Genomic DNA, 21,381 nt, shown 5'->3' on the forward strand with positions numbered 1-21,381 from the left:
TATTCCTTTCTAAGCTAGTCTCCAGTGTTAATTTTGACAGCACTTTTTAATTTAGTTTTAGTTATAGTCTTTTGGCAAAAATGTAGTTTTAGTCATACGTTAGTCATCTAAATTGTTTTTGTCTTAGTGTAGTTTTAGTCGACCAAATTTACAGTAAATCTAATCGACTGATTGGATCTCTCCCCAACTTACCCTGCCACCACGCAGCAAAACCAGTTGTGATTGGATCTCCCCATATCTCGTCCCACCTTTCCACACAGCCAAAGTAGCTGTGATTGGATAAATGCCTAACTTGCCCCTGCTTTCTACATGATGAAATTAGGTCTGATTGGATAAAGTCTCTGCCGAACACTTTCGTCTCGTTTTTTTTTTTTTTTGTTGACCAAAATGTCAGTTAATTTAGTTTCAGTTTTTGTCCATGTGCACTAGTTTTTATTAGTTACTGTCTAGTTTTCGTCAGGGGAAAAAAAGGCTATTAACGAAAACTATAACGAAGATAATTAGTCAACAATATTAACATTGCTAGTCTCGGTGCTAAATCTGTCCCTCTATGTTACAGTGGAATGGCTCTAAACTGGTTTTGATCAGAGGACTCCTTCTCCTTGGGAATCAGGATTCTTGCTGCTTTACACCAGGCTCTTGGCTTATTGTTGTTCCCATTTGAACACTAAAGCTGGTCTGTTATTGGCCCTCCTCTAGAAAAGAAACTGTTAATCTGTGATTTAAGGCAACAGCACTACATTACCCACAATCCTAGAGTGTCACAGCACTGTCTCTGATTGGTAGAGAGTGTATGTTGGCTGTGGGCTGCTACTGGTGAAGTTAACGGTAACTGTTGAGTTTAGCGGTGAAACTCCCTAAACATCGGGCCTTAAATCCTCTTGTGTGCAGCCAGCCTTAGATAGTCATGAGACGTCTGAGAAGTGCACAGAATTATTCAGAGTTCATTGATAAGACCTTAAAGCGAGCGATCTCCTCTATAATCTCCCATGTCTGCATAGATCTGTACTCTGTCTGATTCTCTGCATGCTCTGAGTGTTCTACTAATCGTCTGTTAAGTTCCTGCATATAAAAGAAGCAGAGATTTTCCTCCTGATCTTACCTCATACAGTCATAGATGAAAGTATTGGCACCCCTGGAATTTTTCCAGAAAATTCACCATTTCTCCCAGAAATTGTTGCTTTTACAAATGTTTTTGGTATACATGTGTTTATTTCCTTTATGTTCATTGGAACAACACAAAAAAACCTGAAGAAAAAAGACAAAACCGATATAATTTCACACAAAACTCAAAAAATGGGCCAGACAAAATTATTGTACCCTCAACTTAATATTTCGTTTCACACCCTTGGGGAAAAAAAACTGAAACCGATCTCTTCCCATAACCATCAACAAGCTTCTTCCACCTCTCAGCTGGAATCTTGGACCACTCTTCTTCTCCAAACTGCTCCAGGTCTCTCAGATTTGAAGGGTGCTTCTTCAACAGCAGTTCTGAGATCTCTCCATAGGTGTTCAATGGGATTTAGATCTGGACTCATTGCTGGCCACTTAAGAACTCTCCAGCTTTGTCTCCAACCATTTCTTGGTGCTTTCTGAGGTATGTTTGGGGTCATTGTCCTGCTGGAACACCCATGACCTCTGACCCACACCCAGCTTTCTGACAGTAGGCCCTACATTGTGGCCCAAAATCCTTTGACAGTCTCCAGATTTCATGATTCCTTTCACACAGTCAAGGCACCCAGTGCCAGAGGCAGCAAAACAACCCCAAACATCCTTGAAGCTCCACCATGTTTGACTGTAGGTACTGTGTTCTTTTCTTTGTAGGCCTCATTCTGTTTTCTGTAAACAGTAGAATGACGTGCTTTCCAAAAAGCTCTACCTTAGTCTCATCTGTCCACTAAATGTTCTCCCAGAAGGATTGAGGCTTACTCAGGTACATTTTTGCAAACTCCAGTCTGGCTTTTTTATGTCTCTCTGTCAGCAGTGGGGTTCTCCTGGGTCTCCTGCCATAGCGCTTCATCTCATTCAGATGACCACGTATGGTCCCAGCTGACACTTTTGCACCCTGAGTCTGCAGGACAGCCTGAATTTGTGTGGAGGTTGACTGAGGATGTTTATCCACCATTCCAACTATCCTGCGTTGCATTCTTTTGTCAGTTTTTCTCTTCCGTCCACGTCCAGGGAGATTAGCCACAGCTCCATGGTTATAAACTTCTTGATTATATTACACACAGTGGACAAAGGAATCTCAGGGTCTCTGGAGATGGTCTTTAACCTTGAGATTGTTCAGATTTTTACACTTTTTTGCTTCTTAAGTCCTCAGACAGTTCTGGACTCTTCTTCCTCTTCTCCATGCTTGGTGTGACACACACAGACACACAACACAAAGGCTGAGTCAACTTTTAGACTTTCTAACTGGCTTCAGGTGTGATTTCTAGATCGCAGCACCTGTTACTGCCACAGGTGAGTTTAAATGAGCATCACGTGCTGGAAATCAAATGATTTACCCACAGTTTTGAAAGGGGGACAATCATTTTGTCCGGCCCATTTCTTGAGTTTTGAGCAAAATTATGTCAATTTTATCTTTTTTCTTCATTTTTTTTGTGTTTTTCCAATGAACATAAAGGAAATAAACACATGTGTACCAAAAACATTTGTAATTTCAACCATTTCCAGGAGAAATGGTGTATTTTCTGGAAAACTTCCAGGGGTGCCAATACTTTGGTCCGTGACTGTATATTCACAAAGACAGTCAAAGCCTGTGGTGTTTCTCCTGCTCTCTTCTAACTCTACGTCCTCCTCCAGCAACTCGCCGCCACTCCCGCTCTACCAGCGCCCTGTCTTCTGCAGAGTGTTATTCAGGTGATCAGAGAGGACCAATCAGGGAGCAGATCCACTCAGACAGCCAGATTAAACAGCACCTTTACTGATTAGAAGCCCAGTATTTGTGCTTCAGGGTCTGTCTGATGAGTGGACCTGCTCAGTGAAGCCTCTCGCTGCATGGCCTAAAAGTCCCTCTGCTAACTCAAAGTGGGGAATTATCAGCAGAAAGCTCGGTTTTATATTTCCTCTGGACTTTTTTTAGATGCTGTTTATAGTTTCCCACTTTAGTCTCATCTACCACAGGGGGCGCCACTGGATATCACCCTGGTCTTCACAATTCTATTTTTCTGCTCTAATACCAGAGTGTGACAGAGTAAAGGAGGTGGATTTAGTGGGGATAAATTGTGAAGATAAAGCATTTTAAATGTTTCTTTTGCAGCTTCATGAAGATTATTTTTACACAGCCTGATCGATCAGTTTTACATCTCTGTTTATGAGTTTGCATTTTGCATTGGAATATTCTGCTGGATGCTCTCTGCCTTGACAGCCTCATTATCACAACTTTTTTTTGCAGCTTCTTTTGCAACTGTTGTCTTTGTGTTTCCCTTTTCCAAATCACTGAACTCTAAATTTCTGAGATTAAGGGGGAATTTGTTAAAAAAGCAAAAATGGCCCAAATTTAAATGCTACATTCGTGTTTGGAATTTAAAGTTAACATTTGAAGCAGATGCCTACATTTGAACCTCCTAACTCCAGTAATAAAAGCATCTTTTCTGCACAGTTGTGCAAGAAAACGGCCTCACTTTAATGTGATTTTAGTGGGTGTTATTTGATCAGGCTCTTTTGCGCTCATGTTGAAGCTTTTACAGGCTGAAGTAATCAATGGAAGTTCTCCCCAAACACGCTCTTTATTATTTCTAACTCCATCCTAAGTGCCTGCTTCCAAACTGCAGCCTCATCCCTGCACAGAGCACCTTTATTCCACATTAGTCCGGGTTACTGACTCCTCCTGTCCTCCTAACGTGTTCCATGTTTGTCTCTCTCAGACCGTCTGTCTCATCAGGCTCGAATCTCCGCCTCCGTCAACGCCATGAGGATCCTCAACACCGGCACTGACGTGGAGGCGGCTGTGGCCGATGCTCTGGTAGATCCAGCATTTTTCTTACCTTTATGTTAAAACAGAGCTGGTTTCCTCTGAAGCCTTTAATCTGACATCTTCTCCTGATAGTCTCGAACATTTTAGGATTGTTGTGTTGACACTTGATATAAAGAAATAATGTTTTAGAAGTGATTGCATCCTGTAGGCTTTGTTATTCAGTGGCCAAATGACCAGTTTTGCCTCATTCTGCCAAACAACATGGGTAGGATAATACACAATCCTTTAGAACAGTGGTTCTCAACCTGGGGTCGGGACCCCATTGGGGGTGGCCAGATGCCTTAAAAAAATGGAGAATACTTTTGAAATGATTTTTTCTCACCCAATTATGTTACAAATATTTTCCACTTTTCATCAACTTTCCAAAATTTGGACCCATTTTTGGCACTTAACTCCATTTTTTTCCCAAATTTTAACCCATTTTCATCTCTTTATACCAACAATTTTTGCCACTCTAAACCCATTTTTATCCATTTTAAACCCTTTACACAAATTTTTACTGTATATTGTTGCCTTTATCAACCCTTTTTATCACATTTTACACACATTTTTGCCCATTTCAACCAAATTTCACTCTTTGATATGCCCATTTTTGACCAGTTCGACCCATTTCTGCCTCTTTATCTGCCCCAGTTAACCCGTTTCTGCCAGTTTAAAGCACGTTTTCCCACTTTTAAATCTCATTTCACCAGTTTTTGACACTTGGAACTTTTTTCTGCCACTTTTTAATCCCCTTTTACCTCTTTTTGTGCCTGTTTTTGCCACTTCAATCCATTTTGCCATTTTTTGTTCTTTTTGCCATCGTTATCAAATTTATACCACTCCAACCCATTTCTGCTACTTCTAAAATCCCATTCAGCCACCTTTCCCACTGCCTTTTTTGACTTTTTTTTCCCCATATAATTCTGTTTATGAGAAAAGCGATTTACATTTTCAAGGTGACTATACTACTACTATACTACGACTTGAAAAAAGATTTCTGTTGCTATGTTCAGAGTGGTTATTATTCAGGTTAAATATAAAATTTAAATTATAGATATCTTGCTAACTTTACCATGGACTCTGATTTTCCTGAACTCCATGGGCCCCAGTTTGGCTGGGTCCCAGAGATCCCTCCCATTTATTCCTCCCATTTATCCCCTCATGGGCATCACTGTCTGCACATGACTGTTCTTGAATATGCATGACTGTGTTCAACCACCTTCAGGTACAGTGGGGGTCCCCGGTCTCTGGCACCTTTATTTAGGGGGTCCCTGGTCTCTGGCACCTTTATTTAGGGGGTCCCCGGTCTCTGGCACCTTTATTTAGGGGGTCCCCGGTCTCTGGCACCTTTATTTAGGGGGTCCCCGGTCTCTGGCACCTCTTTTTTAGGGGGTCCCCGGTCTCTGGCACCTTTACTTAGGGGGTCCCCGGTCTCTGGCACCTTTATTTAGGGGGTTCCCGGTCTCTGGCACCTTTATTTAGGGGGTTCCCGGTCTCTGGCACCTTTATTTAGGGGGTTCCCGGTCTCTGGCACCTTTATTTAGGGGGTTCCCGGTCTCTGGCACCTTTATGTAGGGGGTCATGGGCTGAAAAGGTTGAGAACCCCTGCTTTAGAGGTCATGCAGGCAGCTCCTCACACAACATAACGTGTCTTCACATCCAAAATAAAGCACCATTAATGCCTCTAGAGTGCTTTAAAGGGTTAAAAAAATTGTAACAGAGAGCGTTTACCCCCGTATGGTTTAAAGAAATAGTTACACTGAGGGTGTTCGTGACAAAAAATGGCACCATACATAAAAAACAATCCACATAATGTATATCGATATTTTTCATCTGCTTTTGCATTATTTTTTTATTGAAATCAGATCTGATCATAAAAATCAACTACTGCTTAATTATTAAGGAATTTAACCCTCTGAATGCCAGTTGAAGTGTAACATCCACCCAAAGTTTTGTGAAAACAACAACGATATTTTTCTTTCACTACATATGAATTAGATTTCCTTGAAGGGGATTATCAGAGTCTTTTATGCATTATCATTTTTTCATATTTTATTAAATTATCACACCCAGGGTGTTTGTGACTGAAGCCTGAATAGCAATAAATATAGCACGCACTAAAAAAATCCACTTTTTGTGCATTAATCTTTTTACAACTCCAGATCAGACCTAAACATAAAACCAAAATATTAATTTAAAATAAAAAATAACCTGTTTAAAGCCAGCTTAGTGCAAAAAAAATAACTTTAGTTGTAGAAAAAAAAAAAAGACAAAATTCTGTATATCTATATTTTCAATATTATATATATGCAAATTGGATGTCCTTGAAGGGAATAATCACATCCTTGATTATATTAACACTTTCTATGCATCTTTTTCTTTTTTTAAATCCTCAGATGAATTGTTTCAATAGCGCCCCCTACAGGAAATCAGGACTAAAACATGTAATTTCCTTTATGTCAAAAAAAAAAATGTCTGACATTTGGTGATGAACAGAAAAAAACTACAAATTTGCAGCAGGGACTCCAGAATGAAAGCCTAATTTCATAAATGAATGTGTTTTTACTGCGATGGCTGAAGGGTCAAAAATTGTAATTTGAATGGTTTTGGTCTCCAATAGCCTAAGTGTGTACAGAAAGTCTACAGACATTATTATTGACCTGTTACAGGTTCTGATATTAAAATCTAAACTTTTTTATTGAAAATGTATGTTGTTAGCCTGAACCCAGTTAGAATAATCAGAAAAAGAAAATTTAAAAAATGACTAAAAAGGCCTCTGAGGGTTACAGACAGATCAGAGTAAGTAAGAATGACCAGTGGGGAGTTTTTGATGTTTTCAGAGCTCACCGAGTCCGTCAGTAATTCCTCTTTCTTCTCTTTATTCCACCATTTCTTTAACTTCAGCTCTTAGGGGACTCGAGGAGTAAGGTATAAAGAAACCTCGTCTGTTGAACTTTCTGCATGTAGAGCATGCACATTTCCACTGAAGAGTGAGCAGCTGTGATTTTATAGAAGTCTAACTCTTAAAGTTCTGTTGAGGATGTTTCTGACCACAATAACTGCAGATGTGAGGAGATAAGGCATGAAGTAACCTCATCACATCATCTAAACCTGCATGTCTGCCTCTGTAGCTGCATGTTCAATCATCTCAGTGCTGTAGACACGGATATACGAGTGCTGCTTTACAGTAGATGTTACTCAAGTGTTTCTGAACTCTAACCACGCCGTCTTCTGCTCAGCGGAGGCCCGTGAGGCGGCGTTTTGAGTCTCCAGGGATGTACTCAGACGATGACGCCAACAGCGACGCCTCCAGCGCCTGCTCCGAGCGCTCTTTCAGCTCACGTAACGGCGGCATGGCTCCACACTACCTTCGCCAGACGGAGGATGTGGCCGAGGTGCTGAACCACTGCGCCAGCGCCAACTGGTCGGAGAGGAAGGAGGGGCTGCTGGGGCTGCAGAACCTGCTCAAGAGCCAGAGGATGCTCAGGTAGGTGATCCCAGAAAACGTTCAATCTACTGCGTTCTTTACTTCCTCCTGTTTTTGATCAAACAACAGAAAAAAGCCTCTGAATGTCTGATGGAACTCGCTTGTTCTTCCACCAGTCGTGTGGAGCTGAAGCGGCTCTGTGAGATCTTCACCAGGATGTTTGCAGACCCTCACAGTAAGGTAAGCAGAGCTTCTTGAATGGACGTCATGTAAAGTTCGCCACCAGACAGGAAGTAGAGAAGCACTGATCATTTCTCTACTCATTTGTTGTCTTGAATTTATCCTAAAAAACTGCCCTTCTGAAGGTGAATTTACTAAACTTTAAACTGGGCTTCATAGATCTAAAATGAGAGAGAAAAGCTGTTAAAAGTGGCCTGTCTGGTTCATGCTGTGAGGGTAATTTTAACAGCTTTTCTTATTCCCAGTTGTTTTACTGCAGCAGGGGGAAAAATACCTCCCTGCTCAGGTGGTTTAACGTCAGAACTAATAGAATAACTGCAGGACAAACTAACAGAGTGTCTCTTTGTTGCATGCCTCCTCGCCGCTTGCTGTGGACTCTAACAAACACCAGAGAGTAAGTGTTTACTCACCGTACTCACCACAGTCTGTTTCATCAGCACCGTGAGTTTAAACACTAAAAAAACTCAGTGAAGATGATGAAGAGCGTGTTTTCTCTCTCAGGTGTTCAGCATGTTCCTGGAGACCCTGGTGGACTTCATCATCCTGCACCGTGAGGACCTGCAGGACTGGCTCTTTGTCCTGCTCACTCAGCTTCTGAAGAAGATGGGAGCCGACCTGCTGGGCTCCGTCCAAGCCAAAGTCCAGAAGGCTCTGGACGTCACCAGGTCAGTAGAGACACCACCAGCTAAACAGACAGTCTTTATCTGTGTAGGGCCAGTGATGAGGAAAGGTTATCTGCAGACACACAATGAGAGGGCATGTCTAGATCGCACCATGTTAAATTATTTGTAAAGAAAATACCCGACATTTATCCATCATGAGCTATCAGCAGGATGTAGCAGAGTCACAGTAGCAAGGAAAAACTTTCCTTTATTATCAGAATCTTAAGATACAGAAGAGGATTAGGGCCAGTGGAAACCTTTATTTAGAACACAGGTTTTTTCTTTTTTCACATTCTGAGAATAAGGTCAAAACTCTAAGAAAAAAAATTGTAAATCATGAGTCTGAGTTTAATCTCAGGATTATGACTTCATTCTTAGAACGCTGATTTAACTACTCTAATTTTAATCTAATTTTTTTTCTCTCACGTCTGCCTTTAATCTAAACAATTCTGACTTTGATCTTGAATTATGACTTCGTTCTTTGAACTGTGAATCTGATCTCAGACTTCTTGATTTGATCTCAGAATTCTGACTTTGATCTCAGACTTCTTAATTTGATCTCAGAATTCTGACTTTGATCTCAGACTTCTGACTTTGATCTTTAGTTCTGACTTTGATCTTTGAATTCTGACTTTGATCTCAGACTTCTTAATTTGATCTCAGAATTATGACTTTGATCTTTAATTCTGACTTTGATCTTTGAGTTATGACTTTGATCTCAGAATTCTGACTTTGATCTCAGACTTCTTAATTTGATCTCAGAGTTATGACTTTGATCTTTAATTCTGACTTTGATCTTGAATTTGGACCCTTATCACATCCTTAGAATCGGAACAAAATGTTGGTTCTCAAAAAAAGGGTTTTCATTTGCCTTTATCTTCTTCTGTAAATGAGGCTGTAAGAGGTGAATTAAACAAAAATTCTGCCCTTTCTCTGTCACTAATAATTTAAACAGAATTGTTTAATTTTTTCCCATCTCTTTTGTGCAGAGAGTCTTTTCCTTACGAGCAGCAGTTCAACATCCTGATGCGTTTCATCGTGGATCAGACGCAGACGCCCAACCTAAAGGTGAAGGTGGCCATCCTTCGCTACATTGAGGCACTTGCTCGCCAAATGGACCCGGCCGACTTCGTCAACTCCAGCGAGACTCGCCTGGCCGTCTCACGCATCATCACCTGGACCACCGAGCCAAAGAGCTCCGACGTCCGCAAGGTAGGAGGGTGGGATGGTGTTGGCGCCACCTCCACCTTCCTTCAAAACTTCTTCTCTTTTTTATTTCTGTTCTTTTTTTGTTTATTTTCCTTTGGTTCATTTTTTTTTTGTTTTCACATCTTTATTTTTTTCCCAAACCCCATTTCTTGTCCACCGCACCCCCAGACCCTTCAAAACTGGGCAGGGGAGGATTTCTCAGGCCGAGCCAGCACCGCGGCCTCTCTGCCTGGGGAGGGCAACCTGGAGGAGAGGTGCAAGCAGGTAGAAACTCCATCAAATAGCATGACCAGGGTGTGAAGGCTGCTCTAACTGAATCAGTCTGGGAGGAGGTCTCAGACTGGGAGCCACACGTGTGAAGGCTTTTTAACTAACTGCTCTTTAATCAAGTTTGAGAATCATGTGATGGATCTGATTCAGACACTGACATTGCTACAAATCAGGGAATCAGCAACTTTGAGTGCACGTTAATCTGCGGAATGTGCATGAGTTTCTGGAAATTACAGCCTTTTTGATTTAGCAGTTTAACTTTCAGACTAACAGGACATTTCTTCTCTACTCGAAATTTTGGAAGTTTTCTTTGAGTTTTGTCTTAACCCTTAAATTCCACATACTCCATCTGCATAGCAATCTGCATGCAAAAACATGCTGTCCCCCTCGTCGTCCTTTGCAGTTCCACAGCATGCTCTCTGGTTGAGCTCTCGCCACTCCACCCTGCGCTAGTCTAGATTAGTGCCAAGTCTATTTCTAAATGCCTAATGGTAAATCTCATCCCTGTATCAGCATTACCCCAGAACTGGTGGCACATGCCTCAAGTTATCAGTCAGTTTAGGGTCAGACACCATGGAGGAAGAGGAGTTAAACTTTGAGGTTGAAAAGCTTCAGGATGCAGAAGCAGAATTAAGCATGAAATAGTGTCCAAGTAACCAGCAGATAAACCTCAGGAAGTCAAAGTAAACTGTTGCTAACATGCTACAGGGCGAGGGTGGAGACAAACCGCTTCTGCACGGAGTATGTGGAATTTGGAGGTAAACTCTGATCAATATTTTAAAGAAGGAAAATCTTAGATGCAAACTGATTTTTGATGTAAAACAACAATCTGCATGTTTCCTGCAACAAAACGCTTCTTTTACTCTGATTTACCGTCGGCTTTTTCCCTTTCTCTCGGCTTATTAATCTTTTCTAAATGACCTTGGCCTTATTTGCTGCTTTTGTGTCATGAAGGTGAAGCGATGCTGGTTTGTAAAGAGCTGTGACTCTACTAACACGTCAGGTACCTACTTGATTTAACCCTTTCAGACCAGGTGCAACGTCTGCACATGTTGGGCCATCTGTTGTTTTTCTGTGATGCAGATGAAAGCTGAGTGGAGAGTGACAGAGGTGAACAGCAGCTGTGATTCAGACGATAACATTAATAATAAATTAGAGAAGAACAACAAAACCCAGACCATGACCCAGATTATGATGCTCCTGCAGAGCAGGTTAAGTCGATTAGGGACATTCTTGTAGAGGAGGAGGAGGATGTTGATGATTTTCAAGATATTTTAACAAACTTTTGGCCATTTATGATGTGTCTACCTGTCTTGGTCATCTACAGATACTGAGAAATTGAGATTTTAGTAGAAATTCTGTAAAGTTTTCCAGAAAATCCACTGTTTTTTAGAGTGTTTTTTGATTTAATTTTCAAGGGATTATTTTTGTACTGAATGAGTCAAGAGTAGTCTAAGGCTGGCCTTACAGTAGACGTCCCAATCTAGGTTTGTCTCAACCAATCAAACGACTGTGAGCTCTGGAACAACCACTGAAGCAGTGTCTGGTCTAAAATCTAATCGCCTGCCTTCCTCTGTGCACGTAGGCGGCCCAGGTGGTGCTGATCGCCTTATTCGAGCTAAACACACCGGAGTTCACCATGCTGCTGGGCGCTCTGCCCAAGACCTTCCAGGACGGGACCACCAAGCTGCTGCACAACCACCTGAGACACGCCAGCGCCAGCAGCGGCATCGGCATGGTACTGCACTGCACAGAAACAGACTTCAGACATGGATCAGCTGAAAATGTAGATGTAATGATGATAAGGTCCTTCTATGACTCACTGTTTCTACCTCGTCTTTGGTGCGTTTGCAGGCGTCTCCCAGTAACACAGCCGGTCGGACGCCTCCTCGGCAGCCCAACAGCCGCAGCAGCCCGCTCACCTCCCCGACTAACTGCTCCCATGGCGGCCTCTCTCCCAGGTACACATCACCTTTAAATCTGGAGTCACAGCGCAGGAGTTAAGACATACAAGACAGTATTGCACATTCTTAGTGCTCCATAGTTGAACTGTGTTTGATTTTATACGGCTCATCTCCATCACAAGCACAAATCTTTATTTCCTTATAGTTTCAGCCCATCTTTTATCAATCCTAGCTGATTTAATGTTCAGTCTGTTAAAATATGACAGATTTTAAAAACAGACTCAGAATGAGCTGGTGTGCTCGCAACATTTAAAAGGCTATATGTGGATAAACGGTAGAGCTGTAAGTGTTAGATTACTTAATTATTTACAGCTAAAAGTAACCAGTTACAATACTAAATTTATCATAGCTAAAAGTAGCTACTTACATTACTTAGTTAATTACAGCTAAAAGTAACTAGTTACGTTACTAAATTTATCATAGCTAAAGTAATTAGATACATAACTAAGTTGCTCACGGCTAAAGTAACTAGTTACATTACTAGATTTATCACAGCTAAAGTAACTAGTTACATAATTAAGTTACGCACGGCTAAAGTAACTTGTTACTTTACTTAGTTCCTCACGGCTTAAAGTAACTAGGTACATTACTGAGTTACTCACAGCTAAACGTAAGTAATTACATTACTGCATTAATCACATCTTAAGTAATTAGTAACATTACTAAAGTTATCAAATCTTAAGGTAACCAGTTACATAAGTAAGTTACTCACAGCTAAAAGTAACTAGTTACATAACTAGGTTATTCACTGCTAAAAGTAACTAGCACATTACTAAATTTATTACAGCTGAATAAACTAGTTACATACCGAAGTTACTCACGGCTAAAGTAACTAGTTACATAACTAGATTTATCACAGCTAAAGTAACTAGTTACATAATTAAGTTACTCACGGCTAAAGTAACTAGTTACATTACTAAGTTACTCACGGCTAAAAGTAACTAGTTACATTACTTAATTTATCACAGCTAAAGTACCTAGTTACATAACTAAGTTACTCACGGCTGAAAGTAACCAGTTACATAACTAAATTTATCACAGCTAAAGTAACTAGTTACATTACTAAATTTATCACAGCTAAAGTAACTAGTTACATTACTAAATTTATCACAGCTTAAGTAACTAGTTACATAATTAAGTTGCTCATGGCTAAAGTAACTAGTTACATGACTTAGTTACTCACGGCTAAAAGTAACTAGTTAATTACTTAATTTATCACAGCTAAAGTAACTAGTTACATAACTAAGTTACTCACTGCTAAAAGTAACCAGTTACATAACTAAATCTATTACAGCTAAAGTAACTAGTTACATAACTAAGTTCCTCACGGCTAAAAGTAACTAGTTACATTACTTTTTTACTCACAGCTAAAGGTAACTTGTTTCATAACTCAGCTACTCATGGCCAAAGTAACTAGTTACATTACTTTTTTACTCACAGCTAAAGGTAACTTGTTTCATAACTCAGCTACTCATGGCCAAAGTAACTAGTTACATTACTTTTACATTACCTCTTACCAATTAAAAACAGTATTAAACCCTCCATATTCCCACAGTAGTGTAATATAAAGGCACTAATTAATGCAGTAAAGGCGTAAGGATACGTGAGTGATGTGAACACAGGAAGGGTTGTTATCAGCCAGGTCTCAGTGTGTCTCTGCTCCAGGAGAAGTTAGTTGAGTTTAATTGTTTTTGTCAGATTTAGACGTTTCATTGTCATTTCTGAAAACTAAATCCAGATTTTCCAGCTGCGTCCAGTTTCCATCTGCATGTACTAACACTGAGAAACAGAGCTTCTCCTTTTTCTCACATCTCTATCTTCTCCCCCTTCCTCCTTACCCTCCTCTTCCTCCCCGGCTGGTTGCAGTCGGCTGTGGGGTTGGAGCGCAGACGGCCTTTCCAAGTTCCCTCCTCCACCCTTCCCCTCCCCTCTTCCTCCTCCCGCTGCCCACTCCTCCCTCAAGGCAGTGCGGCGGGCTTACTCCCCCAGGTAACCCCAACCCCTCTCCTTCTCCTCAGCCTCCTCCTCCTCATCCTCTTCATCGTCTTTGGTATGAAGTTTTACAGTACGGCTGTGTATAACTTTAAATACACTAACGGTCACATTTATTTAATTTTTATAAAGGTTAGAGTTTTTTTTTAGGCGTACTGTGAAGCTCTAAAACTTAAACTCACTAACTCCCCATCTGCCATCTTTCTGCTGCTTCCATTCATGCTTCTTTGCTCAGTCATCTCTGAAATAATTGTCTTAGTCAGCATCTCTGTGCTCTGACTTTTTGTCTGTGTCCACTGCAATGCTCTGTAGTTCATCCTGGTGCAGAGGGAAAGGAAATCTTTACTTAGAAACAGATAAAAATGAGTCAGTCTTCCTTTGCCTTCCATCTTTGTGGGTTTTATTTACATTGAAAAAATATGGTTAATGATGATTTACAAACGTCCTTTTTGTCTACATTTCAACCATTAACTCGGAGTGTCTCTGGCTTGTTTTCCTTTCTTAATAATCTCTTCCTCCCTTTCCATCCCTTCTGCAGCAACATGCTGGAGTACGACAGTGAGAATCTGAACTCGGAGGAGATCTACAGCTCGCTCCGCGGCGTCACAGAGGCCATCCAGAACTTCAGCTTCAGAAGCCAAGAGGACCTGATGGAGCCGCTGAGACGAGATGGGAAGAGGGACGGCATGGTGAGTGTCAGTCCTGTCTTTGTTCTTAACTTTAACCTCGTTACATCTACCTACGGATTAATTTATTCACTGTAGAACTGAGCCGGGGAAAACTCAGAATAAAACCACGCCTGGGAAGTTTTTACCACCGTTCCAAGTTTTCCCAATTTGTGTCTAATGGCTCTCACCACAGACTGTTGGGGTCCAAAAGCCTTAGGAAAGGTTGGCCAATTCTATGATGGTTAACAACTGTTCCAGGTTTTCTCCATTTGTGTCTAATGGCTCACACCATGGTTGGCTGAAACCCCAAAGCCTTAGAAATGGTTGGCCACTCCTTAGAATATTCAGCACTGTTCAAAGTTTTCTCCATTTGTGTCTAATGGCTCTCACTGTGGTAAGCTGGAGTCCCAAAGCCTCAGAAAAGGCCTTGTAACCGTTTCCAGACTAGATGCCAGTGACTCTGGTTCCAGTCCAGGGTTCATAACGCAGATCTGTTGTTTTTGTTCTCCAGTCTGGAGTCGCAGCATCCTCAGATTCAGACCCTCGACTCTGTGGCGACATGATTGGAGGTGGGCGCACAGCTCTGGACAACAAGACGTCGCTACTGAACACGCCTTCGCCACGCTCGTTCTCTGGCCCTCGCTTCAGAGACTACAACCCCTACAACTACACGGACAGCATCAGCACACTGGACAAAGCCGCCCTGAAGGAGGCGCTGTACGAAGACGCTGTGGAGCAGATGAGAGACGGTGAGGGACACCGAGAGGAGGGGAACATAATCTGAGTTTGAATTTGATGTTTTATTTCTTTAATTTGAGACGTTTCCTCTGCAGGATGCCGACAAGAATGTGTGGAGAACAAGATCATGAACCCCAAGAACTTCCCAGGTAACAACACGGGTCTATCCAGTAACATTCAGCAATAGAAAATAATGAGGCTGTGGCTGATAAGGGACAGTAGGAGGAGGGAGTGGGCGTGTCTTATCTTATGATGTCATCAAAGGCATTCTTTGACATTCCTTTTTTATTCTTTTTTTTGTAATGAACTCATTTCAGGTTGTTGTTGTTTTTTTGTTCTGTGAAAGTGTCAGTGTATTTTTCAGCCCACTGTTTTTTAATGTGAAATGAGAAATAAAAAAAAAAATCCTGATTACTGTCTAAAAATAGGAAAACAGGCAGAAAAACACCTGCTAGTGGCTCTTTCAGGCCACTTTGTTTTCTGTTTTTCTTTTTTTTTGTCTTCCAAAAAAAAAGGAAAAATGAGTTTTATTTTCAACTTGATGTTTTTATTTTCTTACCATCGAAGAAAGATCAAAGATTAGAGAATCCGTGTATCATTCGTTCATTTAACATTTGATTGATAATTGAATAACAAGAACAAAACAGTTCATTTTCTTGTTTTCATTTCTAAAATGAAATCACAAAAAGAAGAAAAGATTTGTCTTTTTGACTTTTGATATTTATGTTGAGATCAAATAATGTAACATGAAGAACAGCCATCAGCAGTCAGTTTGATTTCAACATTCATTTGCGTAACCTGGTGCAGGTGTTGTGCTCAGAAAAGCACCCTGAGAATCACATGCCCATCGCTGAGGAGTTCACGCTTCCTGTAATGACATACGGGGGAACACAAACGCCGGCGCTAAAGCCGTCTGTGCTGGAGCCGGGGAGGAGAAGCAGCAAACGCCAAACAGACTGGACTTCAGGCTCAAACTCTCCCAGGCTCGCTATGGATTAGCTAGTGTGGGTGCGCCCTTACTCAGTCCCGGCGTTTGTGCTTGCTTATGGCTGTTTTTTTCATATCACAATCTCTGATCCCAACAAACATAGCAAAAGTCAAAAAGACGACTCCTTTCTTGTTTATCTGATTTTGTTTCAGAAATGAAAACAAGAAACTAATCGATTTTTTTTTCTCCTTATTTGGTTTTTACAACAGAAAAGTGAGAAATGAGCCTTTTTCATTTATTAATGATGTAACATTCTTTTCTTTTACAGCAGCAGGTCACACATACAGGAAAATAGAATGTTACATCACCTGTGTTACGTCTTTGATCTTTTTGTTCAGAACACACAACAGTAAAATAAAGTTATTTTTAATTTTTAAAAATGTATTTTTTTTAATGAAAAAATAGAAACGTCAAACAAATGAAAAGTTTTTCTTTAATGTGAACTTCCACGGACAGATTTTGTGTTTTTTTTGTTTATTTTATTGTTTTGTTTTCTGATCAAAGAATAGAACACTGGTGATGTAACATTCTTTTTCCCCTGTGTGTGACCATTTATGTCGGAAAAAATAATGATACATCACCAGTGTTCCTTTCTTTGACCTTCCTTTTTGATCAGAACACATAATAAAGTTGTTTGTTTGTTTGTTTGTTTGTTTTTTATTATTTTTTCAAAACAAAAAAAAAAACAGGAAGTGAAAAATAGTTCATTTTTTGTTTTCTGTTTTTTGTTTCAAAATTCAAAATGAAGTGCCTGAAAGAGCTCAGGGCAGATTTTCCCTGTTTTGTTTTCTTTTCTGTTCTTGGTTTATCATTTAAACTAAAAAATCCATTGACCATAAAACCCACCGTCTCATCAGGGCCAGAGTGACGGGAATAAAACATCATCAGCTAAAAGACAAACAGGAACACGTCCAGAGAGCTGCTAAAATACCAGAACGTCTGCAGAGTAAATACACGGCTGCACTTCTACGTCTGTTTATCTTTAGTTTGATTAAAGTCTGAGCTTTAGAGCTTTTACCCACAGTCCCACGCTCTCTGCAGCACTCAGAGCTGTTCATTTATTAGTCTAGTAGAATTCTGACTAAAATAACCCTCAGTTTATTTCTGCTGTAGAGATAAGTGGAGAATTCTGCTCTTGAAGTGCAGTGATGAAGTGTGAGCTCTTTTGTTTTGAAGTTGCTCCCGCTGAGCAGCTGGAGCTGGTCGGAGGGCTCCTGAAGGAGCTCTCTCAGGGCCAAGCAGGGGAACGGGGCCCAGAGGAGCGCCGGGGGACCCTGCTAGAGCTGCTGAAGGTGGCCCGCGAGGACAGCCTGGTGGTGTGGGAGGAGCACTTCAAGACTATGCTGCTGCTGCTGCTGGAGACACTGGGAGACAAAGATGTAAGACTGAGAACCCTCAGAGTTGTTCATGATTTCATCATCTGTAATGCACTTTCACAGCATCATATTATCTATAAACACTCAGCACACGATCCGAGCCCTGTCCCTGAGAGTCCTGAAGGAGATTCTGAGGAACCAGCCAGCCCGCTTTAAGAACTACGCTGAGCTGACCATCATGAAGACGCTGGAGGCTCATAAAGACTCGCACAAGGAGGTGAGGGTCCTCTAGATTAGTTTAAGGATGTCAGATCTTAGCAGTGGTACCAGAGAGCATTCTACAGTCTGGAGTCTCTGATTCCTTCTCCTTCAGGTGGTGCGAGCAGCAGAAGAGGCTGCCTCCACGCTGGCGGGCTCCATCCATCCCGAACAGTGCATTAAGGTCCTCTGTCCCATCGTCCAGACTGCGGACTACCCCATCAACCTCGCCGCCATCAAGATGCAGACCAGAGCCATCGAACGCATCGCCAAGGAGCCGCTCCATCAGCTGCTCTCCGACATCATACCTGGACTCCTGCAGGTAGGACACTCTTAATGTTGATACGGTGTTAATAGACGAGATTTACCCAGGATTCCTGGTGTTCTGAGCATGGTGTGCTATTGCAGGGCTATGACAACACGGAGAGCAGCGTGAGGAAGGCAAGCGTCTTCTGTCTGGTGGCGATCTACTCTGTGATTGGAGAGGAGCTGAAGCCGTACCTGGCTCAGCTCACTGGCAGCAAGGTAGGCTAACTGTTAGCATATGCTAGTGCTGTGACAAACAATGGGTGGGATTTTGTAAAGCTGGTGCAACAGGCTGCAGTATTAGTGAAAGCTGATGGCAGGAATGAAGTCCAGGAGCAGAAGGTTTAAAAAAACTGAAATAAAAACCCACGGTGAGTGTGTGAGATCGTCAGAGACTCTAATGCTCCTACTGTTTCCCTCCTGCAGATGAAGCTTCTCAACCTCTACATCAAGAGGGCCCAGACCTCCACCAGCAACAGCAGCAGCTCCTCTGACATCTCCTCCTACTGACCTCCTCTCTGTCTCTGAAACCTCTCCATTCCAGCCTTCCAGAGCCTTCCAGGCGCTCTCTGTAGGACCATCTCTCTCATCTCTATGGTTGTCCCCATACCTGAATTTACTGATACCGCAGCTGCAGAAAGAGAAACCCCAGAAAACAAAAGTTGGGTGATTTCTTGTTTTTAACTTCCAGAAATTTCACTCAAACTCCTGCACATGTTGGGAATGTTTCGATACCAAAACATTCCCAACGTATTTGTGCAATTTAGACCAGATGTGGGAGTTTTTTTTACTACTGATCATCAAAATAATGAGGATTTTATTGTTTAAAACACCTGGTATCAAAAGGTATTTGACATCCTTGCTCATTTCCAAACCAGCTCTTTCCACTTCAACCCTTAAACTTAAAGCTGAAATCCTTGTCTTTAAAGCTTTGCTAAAACGATCCATGACAAACCTCTCCTCTTTCTCTAGAGTCATGAGCCTTAAAACTTTATCTTCCATCCATGTATGATGGATCAACACTCCATTTTTAGATCTCCTCTTCCTATTCATGATGTCTTTTTCCAGCTGGACCTGAGGAGCAGCTTAAAGGTTGATCTGAACATTCTATGGTCTTCTCATGAAAGTGTGAGGTGAGCTTCTAACGGTGGAAAAGAGGAGAGTTTCCCCTGTGGCTGTCAGTATTTGTACTCACTTTTAGAACCTTTAAACCACTTCTTTTAACACTTCATTTTTGCTTTGACACATCAAACCTTATTGTATATTGAATGTAAAGAGCTTTGACAGGATGTGGATCTCACCTGTGTTTCTCCTTCCTGAACTACTGCCTCGTTGTACCTGGTGGATCAATCTTAAAGGAATGTTTTGAAATTTTAACATGTGCATTAGATGAAAGATTAGCTGCACTGAGCGGTGATAGACAGTGGCACTTTGGGCTGAATTAAAGGGTCCATCTGAAGCGTTACAAATAAAAACACAATAATGAGTCAACAGCTGAAGAAGTTAGCTGTTGTTGTACTCATTAATGTGACAGTAACGAGTGTTAGTTTTAAAAATGTGAATCTAATCCCATGTTAGTTTACAATGAAGGATCATTTGGCTGGCCAATGATTTCAAGCACTACAGAAAGCTTAACTAAAGAGTCCGACTACCAGCAGCAGACATCAGTGTTGTTTAAAGTAGAACAGACAATTTTATAGAGTAAAGAAAATAAGTAATAATCATTCTGTGCAACACTTATCAGCTGGATCCTACGGAAGAGTATAAGGTCCACTGGAAAACATCTTATGAGATCCAGCTTTTAATCAAAGAAAGGTCAAAATTTTAGAGAAAAAAGGCAGAATTCATAGATTAAAGTCAGAACTCTGAAGTAAAAGTTGGAATTCTGAGATCAGATACATCATTGCAAGATCAAAGTCATAATTCAAAGATCAAAATCATAATTACAAGATCAAAGTCAGAATTCAAAGATCAAAGTCAAATTCTGAGATCAAAGTCAGAATTCTGAGATCAAAGTCAAAATTCTGAGATCAAAGTCAGAATGATGAGATCAAAGTCAGAATTCTGAGATCAGAGTCAGAATTCAAAGATCAAAGTCAGAATTCTAAGATCAAAGTCAGAATTCAAAGATCAAAGTCAGAATTCTGAGATCAGAGTCAGAATTCAAAGATCAAAGTCAGAATTCAAAGGTCAAAGTCAGAATTCAAAGATCAAAGTCAGAATTCTGAGATCAAAGTCAGAATTCTGAGATCAAAGTCAGAATTCTAAGATCAAAGTCAGAATTCTAAGATCAAAGTCAGAATTCAAAGATCAAAGTCAGAATTCTGAGATCAGAGTCTGAATTCAAAGATCAAAGTCAGAATTCTAAGATCAAAGTCAGAATTCTAAGATCAGAGTCAGAATTCAAAGATCAAAGTCAGAATTCTAAGATCAAAGTCAGAATTCTAAGATCAGAGTCAGAATTCAAAGATCAAAGTCAGAATTCTAAGATCAAAGTCATAATCCGAATTCTGTAAATTATCTAAACACCATAAACAGAATCACTTAAATCAGTAATCTGGATAGTAAACCTTGGTTCTCAGTCAGTCTAAAGTTTAACAGGATATTTTTTATTTAATACTGGGACCAAAACAATTCAGATAAGCTTTCAGACTATTAAAATGATTTCAAGACATTGTGTAGCCATTAAACAGGTTTTTCTGTTACATGCAGTTAAGAACACCAAGAGTTGGTTTCAGGATGAAAGTTAAAAAACTTAAAAGACAATGGAATCATTTTGATATACAAAGTCACAGCTTAACAGTGGAAAATCTTTCAATAAGATCCCGTATTTGTTTAAAATAAAACTGTAGATTTTTCAGTGTGGTTGATCAAGTTGATAAGTGTTGCACAGACCTGATGCATAATTAATTTATTGTCAGAGATGGGCATAGTTAATCAGTAATCTAACTTAGTCAAAAATTAACTTCAATAATGTTATAATAATGACTTTAAAACTGATCTCTGTGTATTTTCTTTTAATACCACGATTATTTACCCTGATGAGTTCCAAATTGGATTCGCAGATCACTTTGGAGCGGTTGCACTAAACTTTCCAAAAATGTAGTATAAATCAAAACGATTTTTAATAACATATTCTTCTCCCAGCATTTCCTGTAACACACCGTTAAGTGGCATATTATTTTATATAAAATCAAATTTATTATCATATAAATGTAGACAAGTCAGAATTATAAGATCAAAGTCAGAATCCTGAGATCAAAGGCAAAATACTAAAATCAATGGAAAATTCTAAGATCAAAGTCATAATTATACGATCAAAGTTGTAATTAGAAGATCAAAGTCAGAATTCAAAGATCAAAGTCAGAATTCAAAGGTCAGA

The 21,381-nt window shown here is 40.5% G+C and overlaps 1 protein-coding gene across 16 annotated transcripts in view; it reads left to right on the top strand.

Moving 5' to 3' along the window:
- LOC121506113 (CLIP-associating protein 1-B-like) overlaps window positions 1-19,999 on the top strand; it is a 60,502-nt gene extending 40,503 nt beyond the window's left edge. For 5 of the 16 annotated variants that reach the window (XM_041781664.1, XM_041781671.1, XM_041781665.1 and 2 more), the window contains 18 exons: window positions 3,870-3,967; window positions 6,866-6,889; window positions 7,201-7,448; window positions 7,565-7,628; window positions 8,020-8,022; window positions 8,130-8,293; window positions 9,280-9,502; window positions 9,668-9,763; window positions 11,355-11,507; window positions 11,624-11,730; window positions 14,264-14,414; window positions 14,905-15,142; window positions 15,227-15,280; window positions 17,296-17,498; window positions 17,584-17,712; window positions 17,809-18,015; window positions 18,102-18,218; window positions 18,426-19,999. In XM_041781664.1, the coding sequence (XP_041637598.1) occupies window positions 3,870-3,967; window positions 6,866-6,889; window positions 7,201-7,448; window positions 7,565-7,628; window positions 8,020-8,022; window positions 8,130-8,293; window positions 9,280-9,502; window positions 9,668-9,763; window positions 11,355-11,507; window positions 11,624-11,730; window positions 14,264-14,414; window positions 14,905-15,142; window positions 15,227-15,280; window positions 17,296-17,498; window positions 17,584-17,712; window positions 17,809-18,015; window positions 18,102-18,218; window positions 18,426-18,509 (2,363 nt within the window). In that variant the 3' untranslated portion in view covers window positions 18,510-19,999. The remainder of the gene's footprint in view (window positions 1-3,869; window positions 3,968-6,865; window positions 6,890-7,200; window positions 7,449-7,564; window positions 7,629-8,019; window positions 8,023-8,129; window positions 8,294-9,279; window positions 9,503-9,667; window positions 9,764-11,354; window positions 11,508-11,623; window positions 11,731-14,263; window positions 14,415-14,904; window positions 15,143-15,226; window positions 15,281-17,295; window positions 17,499-17,583; window positions 17,713-17,808; window positions 18,016-18,101; window positions 18,219-18,425) is intronic. The other 11 variants (XM_041781669.1, XM_041781676.1, XM_041781668.1 and 8 more) reach the window with 6 other exon arrangements.
- Window positions 20,000-21,381: the final 1,382 nt, after the last annotated feature.

Source organism: Cheilinus undulatus, linkage group 24, assembly GCF_018320785.1.
Source record: "Cheilinus undulatus linkage group 24, ASM1832078v1, whole genome shotgun sequence".
In the NCBI taxonomy this organism is placed as follows: domain Eukaryota; kingdom Metazoa; phylum Chordata; class Actinopteri; order Labriformes; family Labridae; genus Cheilinus; species Cheilinus undulatus.